General features: G+C 30.4%; 1 protein-coding gene across 6 annotated transcripts in view; it reads right to left on the reverse strand.

Moving 5' to 3' along the window:
* LOC127701233 (importin-4-like) overlaps positions 1–23,171 on the reverse strand; it is a 997,117-nt gene that overhangs the window by 701,889 nt on the left and 272,057 nt on the right. For all 6 annotated transcript variants that reach the window (XM_052205057.1, XM_052205056.1, XM_052205054.1 and 3 more), the window contains exon 13: positions 13,492–13,601. In XM_052205057.1, the coding sequence (XP_052061017.1) occupies positions 13,492–13,601 (110 nt within the window). The remainder of the gene's footprint in view (positions 1–13,491; positions 13,602–23,171) is intronic.

Consider the following 23,171-nt stretch of genomic DNA (forward strand, 5'->3'; position numbering starts at 1 on the left):
GATATTATTGCATTCATTTTCAACACCAACAAAAGTTTAAGCCTTGTTCTACTTACAATATTAAAATTCTTATAAAAAAAATAATCATGAAGCCTTTGAAATAACTGGTTACAAATAACATTGCATTATTTTTTAAGAAAACAAGTGAAATTTGTAATTTTAAATAATGCGAACAACATTTATAATGACTGAAAGCAATTGACGTTGCATTATTTCTGATATAAAAGAAGAAATATTTGTATTTTTAAGCAATGCGAACATTACATTTAGAATCTTTTCCCTTAAATTAAACATATTTTATGAAATACAACAAATCCTGAACCATAAAAAGTACAAAAAGCCATAGGCGTTCAATAATTTCCATGAAAAAAGAGAAATTATTGAATTCTTTTTTGAAAAACAAAAGTTTATGTATATTTATCCTTAAATTATTCATATCTTATATAAAAGTACTTATTTGAATGCATTACTTATGACTGATTGCAATTGAAGTTGAATTATTTCTGATATTAAAGAAGAAATATTTGCATTTTTAAGCAATGCTAACACAAATTTAGTATCTTTTCCTTGAAATTCAGCATATTTTATGAAAATAAACCAATCCTGATGTACAAAAACAACCAAAATCAAATGACAGTTCATAATTTCTATCAAAATAAAGAAATTATTGCATTCTTATCTAACAAAAACAAAAATTTATGCATATTTATCCTTCAATGATTCACATTTTATACAAAATTACTTATTTAAATGCATTTATAATGACTGATTGCAATTGAAGTTGCATTATTTCTGATATAAAAGAAGAAATATTTGCATATTTAAGCAATGCGAACAAAAATTTAGTATCTTTTCGCTGATATTCAGCATATTTTATGAAAAACAACCAATCCTGATGTACAAAATGTACCAAAATCAAATGACAGTTCATAATTTCTATCAATATAAAGAAATTATTGCATTCGTATTTAACACAAAACAAAAGTTTAAGTATTATTCTCCTTACATTATCAAAATTCTTACAAAAAAAATCTTATTGGAGGACTTTGAAATAACAAGTTACAAATAACATTGCATTATTTTTTATCAAAAGAAGAAAAATTGGTAATTTAATCAATGAGAACATCATTTTAGTATATTTTCTCAGATATTATTTTGATTTTATACAAAACAACCAATCCTAAACCATAAAAAGTACAAAAAGCCATAGGCTGTCAATAATTTAAAATGAAATAAAGGAATTTTGAATATTTATCAAACAAAAACAAAAGTTTATGTATATTTATCAGTTAATTATTTATATCTTATACAAAAGTACTTATCTGAATGCATTAATTATGACTGATTGCAATTGATGTTGAATTATTTCTGATACAAAAGAAGACATATTTACATTTTCAAGCAACATGAACAAAAATTTAGTATCTTTTCCCTGAAATTCAGCATATTTTATGAAAAAAACCAATCCTGATGTACAAAAAGAACCAAAATCAAATGACGGTTCATCATTTCTATCAAAATAAAGAAATTATTGCATTCTAGCTTATCTAACAAAAACTAAAGTTTATGCATATTTATCCTTCAATGATTCACATTTTTATTTATACAAAATTACTTATCTAAAGGCATTTATAATGACTGATTGCAATTGAAGTTGCATTATTTCTGATAAAAAAGAAGAAATATTTGCATATTTAAGCAATGCGAACAAAAATTTAGTATCTTTTCGCTGATATTCAGCATATATTATGAAAAACAACCAATCCTGATGTACAAAATGTACCAAAATCAAATGACAGTTCATAATTTCTATCACTATAAAGAAATTATTGCATTCGTATTTAACACAAAACAAAAGTTTAAGTATTATTCTCCTTACATTATCAAAATTCATACAAAAAAAAACTTATTGGAGGTCTTTGAAATAACATGTTACAAATAACATTGCATTATTTTTTATCAAAAGTCGAAAAATTGGTAATTTAATCAATAAGAACATCATTTTAGTATATTTTCTCAGATATTATTTTGATTTTATAATAAAACAACCAATCCTGAACCATAAAAAGTACAAGAAGCCATAGGCGTTCAATAATTTCCATTAAAAAAGAGAAATTATTGAATTCTTTTTTAAAAAAACTAAAGTTTATGTATATTTATCCTTAAATTATTCATATCTTATATAAAAGTACTTATTTGAATGCATTACTTATGACTGATTGCAATTGACGTTGAATTATTTCTGATATTAAAGAAGAAATATCTGCATTTTTAAGCAATGCGAACACAAATTTAGTATCTTTTCCTTGAAATTCAGCATATTTTATGAAAATAAACCAATCCTGATGTACAAAAAGAACCAAAATCAAATGACGGTTCATAATTTCTATCAAAATAAAGAAATTATTGCATTCTTATCTAACAAAAACAAAAGTTTATGCATACTTATCCTTCAATGATTCACATTTTATACAAAATTACTTATTTAAATGCATTTATAATGACTGATTGCAATTGAAGTTGCATTATTTCTGATATAAAAGAAGAAATATTTGCATATTTAAGCAATGCGAACAAAAATTTAGTATCTTTTCTCTGAAAATCAGCATATTTTATGAAAAACAACCACTCCTGATGTACAAAATGTACTGAAATCAAATGACAGTTCATAATTTCTATTTATATAAAGAAATTATTGCATTCGTATTCAACACAAAACAAAAGTTTAAGTATTATTCTCCTTACATTATCAAAATTCTTACAAAAAATCTTATTGGAGGACTTTGAAATAACAAGTTACAAATAACATTGCATTATTTTTTATCAAAAGAAGAAAAATTGGTAATTTTAATCAATGCGAACAACATTTTAGTATATTTTCTCAGATATTATTTTGATTTTATACAAAACAACAAATCCTAAACCATAAAAAGTACAAAAAGCCATAGGCAGTCAATAATCTGAAATGAAATAGAGGAATTTTGAATATTTATCAAACAAAAACAAAAGTTTATGTATATTTATCAGTTAATTATTTATATCTTATACAAAAGTACTTATCTGAATGCATTAATTATGACTGATTGCAATTGATGTTGAATTATTTCTGATACAAAAGAAGACATATTTACATTTTCAAGCAACACGAACAAAAATTTAGTATCTTTTCCCTGAAATTCAGCATATTTTATGAAAAAAAACCAATCCTGATGTACAAAAACAACCAAAATCAAATGACGGTTCATAATTTCTATCAAAATAAAGAAATTATTGCATTCTAGCTTATCTAACAAAAACTAAAGTTTATGCATATTTATCCTTCAATGATTCACATTTTTATTTATACAAAATTACTTATCTAAAGGCATTTATAATGACTGATTACATTGAAGTTGCATTATTTCTGATATAAAAGAAGAAATATTTGCATATTTAAGCAATGCGAACAAAAATTTAGTATCTTTTCGCTGATATTCAGCATATTTTATGAAAAACAACCAATCCTGATGTACAAAAAGAACCAAAATCAAATGACGGTTCATTATTTCTATCAATATAAAGAAATTATTGCATTCGTATTCAACACAAAACAAAAGTTTAAGTATTATTCTCCTTACATTATCAAAATTTGTACAAAAAAAATCTTATTGGAGGACTTTAAAATAACATGTTACAAATAACATTGCATTATTTTTTATCAAAAGTCGAAAAATTGGTAATTTAATCAATGAGAACATCATTTTAGTATATTTTCTCAGATATTATTTTGATTTTATAAAAAACAACCAATCCTGAACCATAAAAAGTACAAAAAGCCATAGGAGGTCAATAATTTCCATTAAAATAGTGAAATTATGAAATTCTTATTTAACAAAAACAAAAGTTTATGTATATTTATCCTTAAATTATTCATATCTTATATAAAAGTACTTATTTGAATGCATTACTTATGACTGATTGCAATTGACGTTGAATTATTTCTGATATTAAAGAAGAAATATCTGCATTTTTAAGCAATGCGAACACAAATTTAGTATCTTTTCCTTGAAATTCAGCATATTTTATGAAAAAAAACCAATCCTGATGTACAAAAACAACCAAAATCAAATGATGGTTCATAATTTCTATCAAAATAAAGAAATTATTGCATTCTAGCTTATCTAACAAAAACTAAAGTTTATGCATATTTATCGTTCAATGATTCACATTTTTATTTATACAAAATTACTTATCTAAAGGCATTTATAATGACTGATTGCAATTGAAGTTGCATTATTTCTGATATAAAAGAAGAAATATTTGCATATTTAAGCAATGCGAACAAAAATTTAGTATCTTTTCGCTGATATTCAGCATATTTTATGAAAAACAACCAATCCTGATGTACAAAATGTACCAAAATCAAATGACGGTTCATTATTTCTATCAATATAAAGAAATTATTGCATTCGTATTCAACACAAAACAAAAGTTTAAGTATTATTCTCCTTACATTATCAAAATTTGTACAAAAAAAATCTTATTGGAGGACTTTAAAATAACATGTTACAAATAACATTGCATTATTTTTTATCAAAAGAAGAAAAATTGGTAATTTTAATCAATGAGAACAACATTTTAGTATATTTTCTCAGATATTATTTTGATTTTATAAAAAACAACCAATCCTGAACCATAAAAAGTAGAAAAAGCCATAGGAGGTCAATAATTTCCATTAAAATAGAGAAATTATGAAATTCTTATTTAACAAAAACAAAAGTTTATGTATATTTATCCTTAAATTATTCATATCTTATATAAAAGTACTTATTTGAATGCATTACTTATGACTGATTGCAATTGACGTTGAATTATTTCTGATATTAAAGAAGAAATATCTGCATTTTTAAGCAATGCGAACACAAATTTAGTATCTTTTCCTTGAAATTCAGCATATTTTATGAAAAAAAACCAATCCTGATGTACAAAAACAACCAAAATCAAATGATGGTTCATAATTTCTATCAAAATAAAGAAATTATTGCATTCTAGCTTATCTAACAAAAACTAAAGTTTATGCATATTTATCGTTCAATGATTCACATTTTTATTTATACAAAATTACTTATCTAAAGGCATTTATAATGACTGATTGCAATTGAAGTTGCATTATTTCTGATATAAAAGAAGAAATATTTGCATATTTAAGAAACGCGAACAAAAATTTAGTATCTTTTCCCTGGAATTCAGAATATTTTATGAAAAACAATCAATCCTGATGTACAAAATGTACCGAAATCAAATGACGGTTCATAATTTCTATCAATATAAAGAAATTACTTAATTTGTATACAACACAAAACAAAAGTTTGAGTAAAATTCTCCCTACATATCAAAATTCTTACAAAAAAATCTTATTGGAGAACTTTGAATTAACTAGTTACAAATAACATTGCATTATTTTTTATCAAAAGAAGAAAAATTGGTAATTTTAATCAATGAGAACAACATTTTAGTATATTTTCTCAGATATTATTTTGATTTTAGAAAAAAAGTACCAATCCTGAACCATAAAAAGTACAAAAAGCCATAGGCGTTCCAATAATTTCCATTAAAAAAAAGAAATTATTGAATTCTTATTTAATAAAAACAATAGTGTCTGTATATCTATCCTTAAATTATTCATATCTTATACAATTTAAGTAACTATCTGAATGCATTAACTATGACTGATTGCAATTGAAGTTGGATTATTTCTGATATGAAAGAAGAAATATTTGCATATTTAAGCAACGCGAACAAAAATTTAGTATCTTTTTCCTGAAATTCAGCATATTTTATGAAAAACGACCAATCCTGATGTACAAAAAGTACAAAATAATGAAATGATTGCATCTTTAATCAACACAAATTAAAGTTTAAGTATTTTAATACTTATTTTTTTAAAATTCTATCAAAGAAACTTTTCTTGAGGCCTTTTAAATAACTAATCAGAAATAACATTGCATTATATGTTATAAGAAGAAGAAATATTGGTAATCTAGAACAAAAATTAAAACAACACTCTAAATTAATTAATCCAAACAAAGCTGTATATATGTATCTTTACTGTTATACTATTTTTATTTTCATCATCTAACGACAACAAATAGAGTATTTATTTTAAATGATAACATTTTATCGCTTTTTAGTGGTACATAATTAACGAGTAAAGGTGTCTTCGTAGAGGTCCGCGTTTATCGACTGTAAATACTGTGGAGTTCGTTTTACATAAGAATTTTAATTATATACGTATCCGTCCGATCCGTGCATACAATTAATTTACTGATCGATCGCTGACCGTTGTCACGGTAACTCTCACATAGCCTATTTGACGTATCTGACGGATTCTATGGGTCATCGATCACCGATCAGTCATCGATCAGTCAAACATCCGTCACCGATCAGTCAAGTTCACGTCAAACAGTAACGCCTAAGGTTGCAAGTACTGTAGTATTAGAAAAAAAGACCAAAACTCAAAAACTTAACTTTGACCACTGAACCATGAAAACGAGGTCAAGGTATTATGACACCTGCCAGCTAGACATGTACACCTTACAATCATTCCATACACCAAATATAGTAGACCTATTGCATACAGTATAAGAAAAACAGACCAAAACACAAAAACTTAACTATAACCACTGAACCATGAAAATGAGGTCAAGGTCAGATGACACCTGCCAGCTGGACATGTACACCTTACAGTCCTTCCATACACCGAATATACTAGACCTATTGCTTATAGTATCTGAGATATGGACTTGACCACCAAAACTTAACCTTGTTCACTGATCCATGAAATGAGGTCGAGGTCAAGTGAAAACTGTCTGACGGGCATGAGGACCTTGCAAGGTACGCACATACCAAATATAGTTATCCTACTACTTATAATAAGTGAGAATTTAACATTACAAAAAATGTTAACTTTTTTTTCAAGTAGTCACTGAACCATGAAAATGAGGTCAAGGACATTGGACATGTGACTGACGGAAACTTCGTAACATGAGGCATCCATATACAAAGTATGAAGCATCCAGGTCTTCCACCTTCTAAAATATAAAGCTTTTAAGAAGTTAGCTAACACCGCCGCCACCGCCCCCGGATCACTATCCCTATGTCGAGCTTTCTGCGACAAAAGTCGCAGGCTCGACAAAAACTTAATATTGAGCAATGAACCGTGAAAATGAGGTCAAGGTAAAATAAAACTTGCCAGACTGACATGAACATCGTAAAATATTTCCATACACCAAATACAGTTGACCTATTATTGCATACAGTATTAGAAAAACAGACCAAAACACAATAAAATGCTCCGCAGGGCGCAGCTTGATACGACCGCAGAGGTCGAACCCTGAACAGTTGGGGGAAGTATGGACACAACATTCAAGCTTGATACAGCTTTGGATTTGGATTGTGGTTAAATATTTGACACAGTATAGGTTTCTAACACAGATTGAATGTGGTCTAAGAACTTAAAAATTTTAAATTGGACATTCACCTATTATGGTCCAATATCCAAAATCTAAATACATGGTTAGATTCAGCATATCAAAGAACCCCAAGAATTCAATTTTTGATGAAATCAAACAAAGTTTAATTTTGGACCCTTTTGACCTCAATGTGGACAAAGTTGATAACGGGGCCCAAAAATCAAAAATCTAAATACATGGTTAGATTCAGCATATCAAAGAACCCCATATATTCAATTTTTGTTGAAATCAAACTAAGTTTAATTTTGGACCCTTTGGACCTTAATGTAGACCAATTTGAAAACGGAACCAAAAATTAAGAATCTAAATACACGGTTAGATTCAGCATATCAAAGAACCCCAATAATTCAATTTTTGATGAAATCAAACAAAGTTTAATTTTGGACCCTTTTGACCTCAATGTGGACAAAGTTGATAACGGGGCCCAAAAATCAAAAATCTAAATACATGGTTAGATTCAGCATATCAAAGAACCCCATATATTCAATTTTTGTTGAAATCAAACAAAGTTTAATTTTGGACCCCGATTTGGACCAACTTGAAAACTGGGCCCATAATCAAAAATCTAAATACATGTTTAGATTCAGCATATCAAAGAACCCTAAGAATTCAATTTTTGTTAAAATCAAACTAAGTTTAATTTTGGACCCTTTGGACCTTAATGTAGACCAATTTGAAAACGGAACCAAAATTTAAGAATCTAAATACACAGTTAGATTCGGCATATCAAAGAACCCCAATAATTCAATTTTTGATGAAATCAAACAAAGTTTAATTTTGGACCCTTTGGACCTCAATGTGGACCAATTTAAAAACGGGGTCCAAAATCCAAAAACTAAATACACGGTTAGATTCAGCATATTAAAGAACCCCATGAAATCAAGAATAAAACCCCATTGAAATTGGTCAAGAAATAAGCAATTTATAGGAAGTATCTTCTTTTGCACAATCCTGTGCTATTAAATATTTCTTGCTATTGCGCAATACTGTACAATTGACAATTTCTTGCTATTGCGCAATATTGTGCTATTGGATATTTCTTGCTATTGCGCAATACTGTGCAATTGAAGATTTCTTGCTATTGCGCAATACTGTGCAATTGAAGATTTCTTGCTATTGTGCAATTGAAAATTTCTTGCTATTGCACAATACTTATTATATAATAATTTACACATCCTGTTTGGTGTGTATCTCCTACCATATCATTATTATTTGATTTTAAATATAAATCAGAAATAACCAACTTAAAATGGAAAATTTTAAAAGAAACAAAAAAGGAAAAAAAGAAAAAAAAGGAAAAAAAAAAAATCCCCCCCCCAAAATTTTTTGAACCCCCATTATGATTCATCACCCCCAAACTCAATCCCAGCCTTCCCTTTGTGGTATGGTACCTTGCAGTACAATTTCAGAGAGATCCATACACTTGAACACAAGTTATTGTCTGGAAACTAGAAAAAAATGTGTTTTTTGGCCCCTTTTTGGCCCCAAATTCCTAAACGTTTAGGGCAATTACCCCCAAACTCAAACCCAGCTTTCCCTTTGTGATATGGAACCTTGTAGTACAATTTCAGAAAGATCCATACACTTACACACAAGTTATTGTCATGAAACTAGAAAAATGCTTGTTTTTTGCCCCTTTTTTGGCCCCTAATTCCTAAAATTTGGAGGCAATTACCCCCAAAATCAATCCCAGCATTCCTTTAGTGATATGGAACCTTGTGGTACAATGTCAGAGAGATCCATACACTAACACAAAAGTTATGTATGGAAGTTACAAAAATGCTTATTTTTGGCCCCTTTTTGGCCCCTAATTCCTTTACTGTTATTACCATAACCCCCAAAATCAATCCCAACCTTCCTTTTGTGGTATTGAACCTTGTGGTAAAATTTCATAAAGATCCATTCACTTAAACTAAAGTTAGAGTGCGAAAACCAATGTGTCTTCGGACGACGACGACGATGACGACAACGACGACGCCAACGTCATACCAATATACGACCACAAAAATTTTTTTGCGGTCGTATAAAAAAAAAACTATGACCACTGAACCATGAAAATGAGGGCAAGGTCAGATGACACCTGTCAGTTGGACATGTACACCTTACTATCATTACATACACCAAATATAGTAGACCTATTGCTTATAGTATCTCGGATATGGACTTGACCACGAAAACTTAACCTTGTTCACTGATCCATGAAATGAGGTCGCGGTCAAGTGAAAACTGTCTGACGGGCACAAGGACCTTGCAAGGTACGCACAACCAATTATAGTTATCTTATTACTTATAATAAGAGAGAATTTAACATTCCAAAAAATCTGAACTTTTTTTTCAAGTAGTCACTGAACCATGAAAATGACGTCAAGGACATTGGACATGTGACTGACGGAAACTTCGTAACATGACGCATCTATATTCAAAGTATGAAGCATCCAGGTCTTCTACCTTTTAAAATATAAAGCTTTTAAGAAGTTAGCTAATGCCGCAGCCGCCGGATCACTATCCCTATGTCGAGCTTTCTGCAACAAAAGTCGCAGGCTCGACAAAAAACTAAGTTAATTTATCAGTAAAATACGGAAAATACTTCTAAAATATAAAGCTTTTAAGAAGTTAGCTAAAGTTTTTAAAGGAGTTCACTTCATAAAAAAAATATATAAATAGCATTCAGAAAATTAGTTTATACGGAATAACAAACAAACCTACCACAAAATTCTTCAAACAATTTACCAAAGAAAGAAAAAAAAATCCAAAATGTCATTTATCATTAATACAATGTCTTTTAAAAATCTATAAAACTTATCTGTAATTATCTTCAAAATGTCTAATAATGAACAGTAAATTTCTAACTATATTTATACTGTCCTACAGAGCTTATAATCATCAACACTTAGGAAACAGAATATTTTCAAATAAATCTGTCACTCCAATTGATATTTACCATATGCTTTGTAATCTGATAACAGGTGAAAATTATTTAAAAACACTTAGTGTAATCTAACTTTATATATATAATTAACCATTTCTGTTCAAAGGGAAATAACTCAATCACATAAAAAGTACCACTTTTGGCTACTGAAAAAGGGCTATAGCTCAACAACGAGAAAAGCTAAAATCATGAAAATTGAAAACAACATATCTAAATTTGAAAAAAATTCGTCAAAGCGTTTTCATGTTAATGAACAGACACTGTTTGGCAGCCGCCCGCCATACATCCCCAAATCATCCGATTTTTCCTTCGAAAATCCGGTTAATAAAACCTGCCAGACTGACATGTACATTGTGAAATATTTCCATACACCAGATATATCTGACCTATTGAATATAGTATTAGAAAAACAGACCAAAACACAAAAACTTAATTTTAACCACTGAACCATGAAAATGAGGTCAAGGTGAGATGACACCTGCCAGTTGGACATGTACACCTTACAATCATTCCATTCATCGAATATAGTAGACCGATTGCTTATAGTATCTGAGATATGGACTTGACCACGAAAACTTAACCTTGTTCACTGATCCATGAAATGAAGTCAAGGTCAAGTGAAAACTGTCTGACAGGCATGAGGACTGTGCAAGGTACACACATACCAAATAAAGTTATCCTATTACTCATAATAAGAGAGAAATTAACATTACAAAAAATCATAACTTTTTTTTCTAAGTAGTCACTGAACCATGAAAATGAGGTTAAGGACAAAGGACATATGACTGACAGAAACTTCATAAAATGAGGCATCTATATATAAAGTATAAAGCATCCAGCTCTTCTACCTTCTGAAATATTAAGTTTTTAAGAAGTTAGTTGACGCTGCTGCCGCCGCAGATCACTATCCCTATGTCGAGCTCTCTGCGACAGAAGTCGCAGGCTCGACAAAAATACGGAAAAATGAAAATAAACATTTTCAAAATTTTGCTCTGGATACTGTATTTCGATCATAAACAAGCTTCTGTCCAAATTTCCTAAAATTCCATGAAGGTTTGATAAAGTTATTTATGTCTAAAAAAAACTTTAACCACAAACTGAACCTAAATGTTGACGCCGCCCATTCAGACGATGGAATCCAGGGTCGCTATGTCTCGCTTTCGCGACATAAATGTTGCAGCCTCGACAAAAATGCAAAAGGTTTATTGTTCATGTCATAATTTGAATGGGTGTGTAATGATCAAATACTTATTATGGAAGGAGATGTTATCTTTTACAGTCCTTGACTGGGGTTAACTTCAAACATACACAATTTCCCATTACACCTTATCCCATTAAATTCTGAATAATACTTCATTCAAAATTACCAACAATGCAACAAGTTTAAAAAATGAGTTAATTGCAAATTTCAATATGTTGTTTTTTATTTTAGAAAGCTAAAATCTAAAGTTGAATTTAACAAGGGGATCCCACGAGTCTGAATCACTAGAAAAAAGATTCAATTTTTATATTTAGTTTATTTTTATTACAATCAGTTTTGTTTGCTAATTAGTGCACCTTATTTAGTGGCATTTTAGTAGATCTTGAATTGATGATCATTTTACTATTTACAGTTTATACCTATTTATTTAAGTTTTCAAAATAATTGGCAAAATCATAGGAGTAAGTAAAAATATAATTATGTATATCATGGTTTTACCTCTATAAGAGTGATTTTTTTGTGGGCGGGATCATTCAATGAAATGGTTATTTCTGGTGTATCCCTTGTTTCACTTTTTAATGTTGGCATTTTTTTCTTTTAAATGAATGAACCACATGCTGAACACATCTGCAAACTTCTCCAATAAAGGTCAAATTTAAGTTGCATGCATACTGATTCAAATGAGTTAAATTATTGACTTGCAAGCCAATAGTATATTATGCAATGTTTTTTTATAGCTTATTTTGACTAAATTAAACCAAACTGACTGCTAATAGTGAAATATTATTTCTATATTTCACTTTTATAAATGTTGGAAACAAAAACAAATGATATTTTTATATTTTGTCTAATTCGTAGCTAACGCCCTTTTAAGGACAATAAACACTTGTAGATCTTATTTTGTTTTCTAAAGTTTATCTCTATCCACAATAGTTTTTTTTACAAAAATGCAAAAAAATGGGTAAAATTACTATTAGGGGTCAACAGATCCTATTCAGGGTCAATTAAAGATTTCAGCCATGTTGACTTATTTGTATATCTTAATCAGCAGAACATTTTTACTAGATACAGTTTCTCACTATTATGGGTTCTGAAAAAAATTGGTAAAAATCATTTTTCAAGGGCTATAACTCCTCTAACAGGTCAAATGGACGAACTCAACCATGTTGAGTTATTTGTAGATCTTATTTGGCTGAACATTTTTGCTATATATTGTTGCTCTGCTAAATATTCAAAACATGGGAATAGAGGTCATTCAGGGGCAATAACTCCAATAAGGGGTCAGTTGACAATTTCAACCATGTTGACTTGACCTTACAATCATTCCATACACTAAATATAGTTGACCTATTGCTTAAAGTATTTGAAAAACAGACCAAAACACAAAAACTTAACATTGTCCAATGAACCATGAAAATGAGGTCAAGGTAAGATGAAACCTGCCAGACTGACATGTACCTCTGACAATCATTCCATACACCACATATAGTTGACCTACTGCTTATAGTATCTGAGAAACAGACCTTAGCTCATATGACAAAAAAACTTTAATTTTTTTAAGCAGTTGCTTAACCATGAAAATGAAGTCAAGGACAATAGACATATGACAGACAGAAATTTGTAACATAAGGTATCTACATATGAGGTATGAAGCATTCAGGTCTTCTACCTTCTGAAATATAAAGCTTTATACAAATAGTTTATGCCTCTGGCGATGGATAGCAATCAGGCGAGACAATAAGATGTGTCATGCCACCTTATTTAAATTATCTATCAAGTGTTTTTTTTAATTTAAAAATATTGATTTAAACATGCCATCTAATATATAAATGGTTTTAAACAAAACATACTTTTTTATAATATAATCAGCACAGCCTTCTGCTACTACTGCTACGGATAAAAAACACGCTCTCCTGACCAATGGATTGTCACTGGATATCAAAGGTTCAACCAACTGCATCTGAAACATAATAAAAATTTATTCCTTTTTTTTTCATAGAGAGTATTGTTGTGTTGTTTGATTTACAATCTTTAGCTATGACTATTTATAATGAAGATTAATGCAGAAAAGCACTTTGAATGCACTAATTATATGCATGTTGGATTTTGAGACAGCATGACATTTATTAGACTTTTAAAGTGGTTGTTGCTTGTTGCTGTTTATCATATTTGTTTTTCGTTTATTGTTTTGTAATTTGTTCTGGTGTTGTGCTGTAGTATTTCTGCCCCAGGTTGGGAGAAGGTCAGGCGCTCGCTAACATCTTGAACTCCGCCACATTTTGTATGTGCCTATCCCAAGTCAGGAGCCTGTAACTCAGTGGCTGTCCTTTGTTGGTATATGGTATTTGTTTTTTGTTTATTATATATAAATCAGGCTGTTAGTTTTCTTGTTTAAATTGTTTTACATTTGTCATTTCGGGCCGTGGGGTATAACTGTTGCTCATTGTTGAAGGCTATATGGTGACCTATATCCTGTTATGTGATGGCTTCCAAAGTTATGCTATCCTCTCATAATTCCACCTCTTTCAAACCATTGTGTAAATTCACTATGTCATTGGGAAAAAATAAAGGCAAAAGTTGTTTCAATGGATTTCTAATTTGGCATTCAAGACAGCTTTGCAGTCATAAAAACATTATATATGTTTACATAACTCTATTGCATGGAGGTCAGTGTGTCTTAATGGTATGTAAACCATAGCTACTTAAAAATATTAATGATTATAAACATGTAAATATTTTAGCATTCCAAAACCTAAATTAAAGGTTCCCATTAATACAATTTATACTTTAAAACATCATTGGACTCCGAACACCTGAGATCACCCCAAGTTTTGGTTAGGTTTGTGTTGCTCAATCTTTAGTTTTCAATGCAGTGTTTAGATGTCTTTCTTTTTTTTCTCATGGCCTTGCCAGTTTTACCTCAGTTAAAATGTTATGAATGTCCCCTTGGTAACTTACACCTTTTTTTTACTCCTCGATTCTAGATTTTACTATAATGAATTTAGAAAAAAAAAGTTTATAACATAATGTCAACAAGGGATCTTATTAAAAATGTGCTTCGCAGAGCACAGCTGGATACGACCGCAGAGGTCCAACCCTGAACAAATGGGGCAAAAATGGACACAATATTCAAGCTTGATACAGGTCTGAATTTGGATTGTAATTAAATATTTGACACAGAATAAATGTAGTCAAAGAAATTGAAATTGGTTATATGATTTGAATTTATATTCAATTGAAGATTTCTTGCTGTTGTGCAATACACTGTGCTGTTGCGCAATACTTAGTAAATCTTTTTTCAGACTATATACAAAGAATCAGCAAAATAAATTGTGACCCCCATTTTTGTTTTGTTTTGGAAAATTGATAATTTCTTAAATCTTGAGGAAAAAAAATTGACCCCCCCCCCCCAAAAAAAATGTTTTTTTTACCCCCCTCCAAAAAAAAAATATTCGAAGAAATTTTCTTTTTGTACAATGTGGTACAATTTAAGAGACATCCATACACTTAAACACAAGTTATTGTCTGAAAACTAAAAAAATGCTTGTTTTGGCCCCTTTTTGGCCCCTAATTCCTGAACGGTTTGGCCAATTACCCCCGAAATGAATCCCAACCTTTTACTTGTGGTATTCAATCTTGTGGTACAATTTCAGAGCAATCAAAATACTTATACACAAGTTATTGTCCTGAAACTAGAAAAATGCTTGTTTTGGGCCCCTTTTTGGCCCCTAGTTCCTTAACGGTTTGGACCAGCACCCCCAAAAACAATCCCAACCTTCCTTTTGTGATATTGAACCTTTTGCTTAAATTTCATAGAGATCCATACACTTAAACTAAAGTTATTGTCCGGAAACCAAATGTACGCGGACGACGACGTCGTCGACGTGATATCAATATACGAATGCAAATTTTTTGAGGTCGTATAAAAACAAGCCCTCTTTGAATTTGTCCTTATCAATGTATACTACCAATGTCCCTACAAATGTAACGTGAGAGTACCCAAATTGCACCTATTATGACAGTTCATTCAACTACGTTTATTTATGACCTAGACAAAAATTTCCATTCTGTGTTTATTTTGTCGATGTATCCTTATTTACTATTTAGTTCCACCAATCTAATTTTGAATCCATGTTGAATCATAGAAAAATTGGTCTGAACTGACCTCCAAACAATCCATGATTCTGTAATGAGGAGTACCAAAATTGCATCCATGCTTAAATTCACATCTGTAAAAATAGATTAACTGATGTTTTGTTTTATTTCTCCAAATATTTAGAACAATTTGATAATAGTCCATGCTTACTATTCATTTGTCAAGAAATGAATGTCTGTAACATATTTTAATTGCTCAATTCTAAAAGTTGACTTTTTGTTGACAGTTGCATGGCGACGTTTCTGTAGATTTGACTCTTTTCAGTGAATATTTCATCTGTTGATATATACTGAGAACGTTTTGTGTATATTTAAATATATTTACGGTAGCTATGTTGAAAGACGTGTATAATGTCAAATCATAAATATGCAAATTGTTTTGTCTCTAAGAAAACTTGTAAGATTTCCACTGCTATTTTTCCTAAATGGGATCAATTTGGGTACTGTGACGTTATATTGCTGCTTGATTAAGAATTTCTTAAAACCAAGAGTTGATTTATTACCAACATACTTTAATTAGAAATGTTTAATACAAACATCCCTATAAATGTACATTCCTAAATACATGTATGTGTTAATCTTGAACAAAGATAAATTACTTAATTTCTGCACTGTTAGTCTGTGGGAAAGGTATAGCTGAAGAGCGGTTTTTTTTTTTTTATTTACTTAGGAAAAAACTCAAGATTGGTTAAAGAGCTAGATAGGTCATGGGTCCAAAATGAATCTTCTGGCAGTAAATGGTAAGTATAAGCTCAGAAGGAAATGTATTTTATCATATATGTTATTGTGTAATATATTTTTATATGTAATAAAAAGTATAAAAAATGTAATGTAGCTTTGTCTTGTTCTAAAATGACCATCTTATTTCATACCTGTCAACCTCTGAAAAGGAAAATGCAGGTCATTCCCTGCATTGCATTGAAGAAGAAAATGTCATGTCATAACACGTACAATTTTTTTCAGTTGAATTTTTGTATATAAAAGGTTTATGTACTATAACATATACCAGTTTCCTACAAATATTCACTATTGTATTTGTTAATTATATAAATATTTATCATTAATTAAATATCTTTCTAAAGCAATGCCCTTTAATTGTTTTATTCACACTACTTATTATAAATGAATTTCATAAACCTCAGTTATAAGTAGAAATCAGTTATGGCTGATATGCTCCTTTACACAGGAGGAAGATAAGAGAAAGAAGAAGTAAGTGTGTTTACTTCCAGTGCAATATCTAGAGCATATGGATTTGACTCAAAGCTTTTACATTTAAGTGATAACAAAATTAAATGGTTTAAAATAGTTCATAAGGGACTAATAAATATTGCATAATCCTGATTGCAGAATAAAGTGTAAATGATCGTTTTTTTACCCCCACCCTTCCAAAAAAAATAATATTTGAAGAAATTTTCTTTTTGTAAAATGTGGTACAATTTAAGAGACATCCATACACTTAAACACAAGTTATTGTCTGAAAACTAAAAAAAATGCTTATTTTGGCCCCTTTTTGGCCCCTAATTCCTGAACAGTTTGGGCAATTACCCCCGAAATGAATCCCAACCTTCTACTTGTGGTATTCAACCTTGTGGTACAATTTCAGAGCAATCAAAATACTTATACACAAGTTATTGTCCTGAAACTAGAAAAATGCTTGTTTTGGGCCCTTTTTGGCCCCTAATTCCTAAACGGTTGGGACCATCACCCCCAAAAACAATCCCAACCTTCCTTTTGTGGTATTGAACCTTTCAATTAAATTTCATAGAGATCCATACACTTAAACTAAAGTTATTGTCCCGAAATCAAATGTCTTCGGACGACGACAACGTGATAGCAATATACGAACACAAATTTTTTGCGATCGTATAAAAACCAATTGTTCAGAGAACAATTGAAGGTCTTTCCACCCAAATTCACTTAAAATAAGAAAATTTGGATTAATTACAGTATGTCCGGTCTAAAATGATAGCTTATCACACATTGATTTTGAAAATACAATGTTATAGGCAATTTTTTCATAATTTAAGGGAGATAATAAGCCACTTCCGGTTAGATCTAAGTCACTTCTTTTGTCAAATAATAGCTTACTTTACTTTGATTCCAAAAATATATAGTTTCTATATACTTTTGCTTTAAACAAAGGAGACAAGTTGCTACTTCCGGTTTACAAAAGGTCACTTCTGGTTTACATTTTCAAGGTCATATGTCTACCAACCTAATGCAAAAGACCCCATTGCTTTATTATGTATAAATATGAATCTATAGCAAAGGTCAAAATCTAGAACGACAAATTTACCTTTGACCTTGAACTAAATTTCAAGGTCATAGAGCAAGGACCTCAAATCAAATGACCCTAAGACTCCCCTATATATGGGAAATAAATAAAGGCAACAGTAGTATACCGCTGTTCGAAACTCATAAATCGATAGAGATAAAAACAAATCCAGGTTACAAACTAAAACTGAGGGAAACGCATCAAATATAAGAGGAGAACAACGACACAACAAAAACACAGCATTAAAATGTAACACACACAGAAACGAACTATAATATAACAATGGCCATTTTCCTGACTTGGTACAGGACATTTTAAGAAAAAAATGGTGGGTTGAACCTAGTTTTGTGGCAAACCTGCTTTTATGGCAATGTTTAATTTAACATTAAAGTGACAACATTACATGACATGACTACAATACAAATTAATGGGAGAACATATAGGACAAAGAAACACACGAATAATAGCTAACAAAAGGTATTAGGTTTAGAATTTAATACGCCAGACGTGCGTCTCGTCCACACAAGACTAACCAGTGACGCTCAGATGAAAAAAGTTTGAAAGCCAAAACAAGTACAAAGCTGAAGAGCACCGAGGATCAAAACTTCCAAAAAGTTGCGCTTAACACAGCCAGGGTTTTCTGCCTGGGACAAGAACATCCTTATTATTTAGAATAATATATACTTTTGCAAACAGTAAATTTTATAAAATGACTATATAATAGATATACATGATAAAACCGAAGTGGAGACTAACTACAGAATAAAAACGGATACATTACATAAAACAACTTAATCCAACACATAAAAATACACAGCCGAGTTAGCCAAAGCCTCAACGCACAAAATGACGTCACATTTGAAATTCTAAAAAAACACACAAAGTGATGTCACATTTGAATTTGTAAAAATATTTCCCAAAAATAAGATAGAATTAGGATTGATTCAAGATTAGATCTGTAATACTGACATTACATTTATTAATAACAATGAAAATTACAATACTATTAATATCAAATTGTGGTAGTAGTTAGATAATTAATTGTATTATCTAGCTATGTTGGTGTTTCTTCTGAATCAAACTGTAAACCAAATATATCGTATAAATTTCGTTGAACCAAACTAAAATCTAATAAATGAAGGGGGTGATTAATTATCTTTACCATAACACACGAATATAACAGAAAAGACGTTAAGACATTTGACAAAATCCGACGAGAATAACAAATATAACATCAAAATTAAATACATGAATTTGGGATAGAAAAGTACCATGACACGTCTTATAGCAATGCGGTTTCACACTCAGCAAAACAGTCACAATCGGGAATAAGTCACGTTCGGTAATTAAAAGATCAGACGACGTAATGACAAACCACAATCTAACACGTGGTAAAAATGTCCTTAGTTAGTTTGGACAAAAACACATCGTATGGATCAACCAATTCGTGATGGTGTCCATAAAATTTACGGAGTGTCATTTTTAATCTGTCCTCCTCATAACTTTGTTGGAGCAGTTTCTGCGTAAGGAGCACACCCCTGTATATGAAGGGAGTTCTATCCCAATGCAGTAATTTTAAGTATTAGAGGGGGAAAACTCCTATCAAATGTCAATGCACCCTTTTAACCAAAATATATATGTTACGACATGTCGCAACTAACAGTTCAGTAAAAATATTTTGTCAATATCTTATAGTTTCTGAAAAGAAGCAATAAGCCAAAATCAAAATTTAGAACCTGACCTTGACCTTTGACCTTGACCTAATTTTCTTCTTGGTGGACCAAGGACCTCAATTCAAAAGACCCTAGGTCTCTATAACTTATGGTTTACCAGTAACAACTAAATTTCAATTATTTTAAATTTGTCAATATCTCTTTTTGTTACGAAGGAGATGCACACACAACCCAAACAGTGAATAGGGAGATAACTCTTACAAAGAGAAAATTGTTTGGCTTAGCAGGGTGAAATTTAAAAGCGCATAAACTATACGATACAATATGAAAAATATCTAATAAATGAATGGGGTGATTAATTATCTTTACCATAACACACGAATATAACAGAAAAGACGTTAAGACATTTGACAAAATCCAACGAGAATAACAAATATAACATCAAAATTAAATACATGAATTTGGGATAGAAAAGTACCATGACACGTCTTATAGCAATGCGGTTTCACACTCAGCAAAACAGTCACAATCGGGAATAAGTCACGTTCGGTAATTAAAAGATCAGACGACGTAATGACAAACCACAATCTAACACGTGGTAAAAATGTCCTTAGTTAGTTTAGACAAAAACACATCGTATGGATCAACCAATTCGTGATGGTGTCCGTAAAATTTACGGAGTGTCATTTTTAATCTGTCCTCCTCATAACTTTGTTGGAGCAGTTTCTGCGTAAGGAGCACACTCCTGTATATGAAGGGAGTTCTATCCCAATGCAGTAATTTTAAGTATTAGAGGGGGAAAACTCCCATCAAATGTCAATGCACCCTTTTAACCAAAATATATATGTTACGACATGTCGCAACTAACAGTTCAGTAAAAATATTTTGTCGATATCTTATAGTTTCTGAAAAGAAGCAACAAGCCAAAATCAAAATTTAGAACCTGACCTTGACCTTTGACCTTGACCTAATTTTCTTCTTGGTGGACCAAGGACCTCAATTCAAAAGACCCTAGGTCTCTATAACTTATGGTTTACCAGTAACAACTACATTTCAATTATTTTAAATACAGAAGGGGAAATAACTCTCATATGGAGTCTAAGGAACGCTTCGGTCAAAATTATTCTTAAGATCCTGAAGACACAATGAGCAAATTGGTGAAATAATTTTGTAGTAATCTTTAATCTTTTACGGTTGCGAAGGAGATGCGCACACAAGAAAAACAGTGTTTGGGGAGATAACTCTTACAATAAAAAGTGTTCTATTAAACAGGGTCAGTTTCAAAAGCGCAATAACTGTTGGATATCATATGCAAAAGATCTAAGTGATATCTTACGAAACCACTATACACCGCGAGAAAAAAAATTTGGTGGAAGAAGAAAAAAATAATAATAATTAAAAACCAATTGTTCAGAGAACAATTGAAGTTCTTTCCACATCATTTTTCAAAGTTATTGAAAAGAAGCTAGTTCCGGTTTACTCAAAATTAAAATTGGCATCCAATCATAAGTTTCTTCATACTGATGCGATAAATAAATGGTTTCTGTATACTTTTGAGTGAAATAAGGGAGATAATGTGTTACTTCTGGTAAAGTAAATGTCACTTCCGGTCTCATATGATAGCTTCTTTCACACTGATTCCAAAAATATATAGTTTCTATATACTTTTGCCTATAAAACAGGAGATAATTGGCTACTTCCGGTTTATCAAAAGTCACTTCTGGTCTTTAGTGATAAGTTTATGTATTTATATTACAAAATAAATGGATTCAGAGTACTTTTTCATGAAATAAGTGCAAAAATGGCTACTTCCGGTTTTCTCAAGGTCACTTCCGGTTAACATTTTTCAAGGTCATATGGCTTTATAATGAACCAAGTTGAAGTAATAATCAATTAACCTTATATTAAGACATTTCAGGAGCACTAACTCCTATTAGATGCCATTAGATTGTTTCAGACCAAATGTAACATATCTTCATTACAATAAAGCAAACATTTTGCACTTGTTCTTTTATATATATCTTTAAAAGTGTCGGAGAAAATGCAAAAACAAGGAAAAGTCAAAATTGAGAACTTGACCTTGACCTTATTTTCTAAGTTAGGACCTAGGGGCCTCAAATAAAAAGATTCCAGGGTTATACCGTTAACGGTTTATGAGTTAAAAATACATACCGACAAATTTATTTGGTAAAGGCAGATAACTCCTATAAAATTTCCTCGAATCGCTTCGATCCAAATTAGCCAAAAATTCCTGAGGATGTAACGAACAATTTAGAAAAAGAATTTTGTCAATATCTTTTTTTGTTACGAAGGAGATGCACACACAAGACAAACAGTGAATAGGGAGATAACTCTTACAAAGAGAAAATTGTTTGGCTTAGCAGGGTGAAATTTAAAAGCGCATAAACTATACGATACAATATGAAAAATATCTAAGCAAAATATTGCTAAACAAAAATTTTATCACAAGAACAAAATTTGGCAGAAGAAAAAAAAATGAATAATAATAATAATAATTAAAAACCAATTGTTCAAAGAACAATTGAAGGTCTTTCCACTCGTAAAAATCTATTTTGATATGAAAATAATAAAATTAGTTTTAACATGTCATTCCCAATTTTGTCGTAATTTTTTACGGTTGCGAAGTAGTATACACTAGAAAAAGTGTTCGAGGAGATAACTCCACAAAGTGAAGTTTTTTGTTTCGCGGTGTCAGTTTCACAAGCATATAATCTTTACGATATCATATACCAAAAATCTAAGTGACATATTTGAAAACAACAATACAGCGGAGGAAAAAAATTAGGCGGAAGAAAAAAAAAATAAATAAATTAAAAACCAATTGTTCAGAGAACAACTGAAGGTCTTTCCACTCGTAAAGATCAATTTTGATATGAAAATAATAAAATTTGTTTTAACATGTCATTTCCAGCGTCAAATTATAGCTTTTGTACGCTGATTCCAAAAATATGAGGTTTATATACAAAAAAAATTAAATAAGGGAGATAATTTGTTACTTCCGGTTTGAAAAAATTCACTTTCGGTATTATTTGAATGTTTACTTGACACTGATTCCAAAAATATATGGTTCTATATACTTTTATATTAAATAAATACAAAAAATAGCTACTTCCGGTTTACATAAGGTCACTTCCGGTTGGCTTTCTAAGGTCAAATGGCTTGCAACCTAATACAAAAAGTCCCATGGCTTTATCATATATACATATGAGGTAACAGCAAAGGTCATAATCTAGAACATCAAATTAACAGATGACCTTGAGCTCAATTTCAAGGTCATAAACCAAGGACCTCAAATCAAAAGACCCTAGGTCTTAATTATATATGGTTAATGAGTTATATCACTATAAGAGTATTTTCAAATACAAGAGGGGAGAAAACTCTAATTTAATGTTAGCGTACCCTTTAA

This window comes from Mytilus californianus, unplaced genomic scaffold (genome assembly GCF_021869535.1).
Source record: "Mytilus californianus isolate M0D057914Y unplaced genomic scaffold, xbMytCali1.0.p SCAF_5, whole genome shotgun sequence".
In the NCBI taxonomy this organism is placed as follows: Eukaryota; Metazoa; Mollusca; class Bivalvia; order Mytilida; family Mytilidae; genus Mytilus; species Mytilus californianus.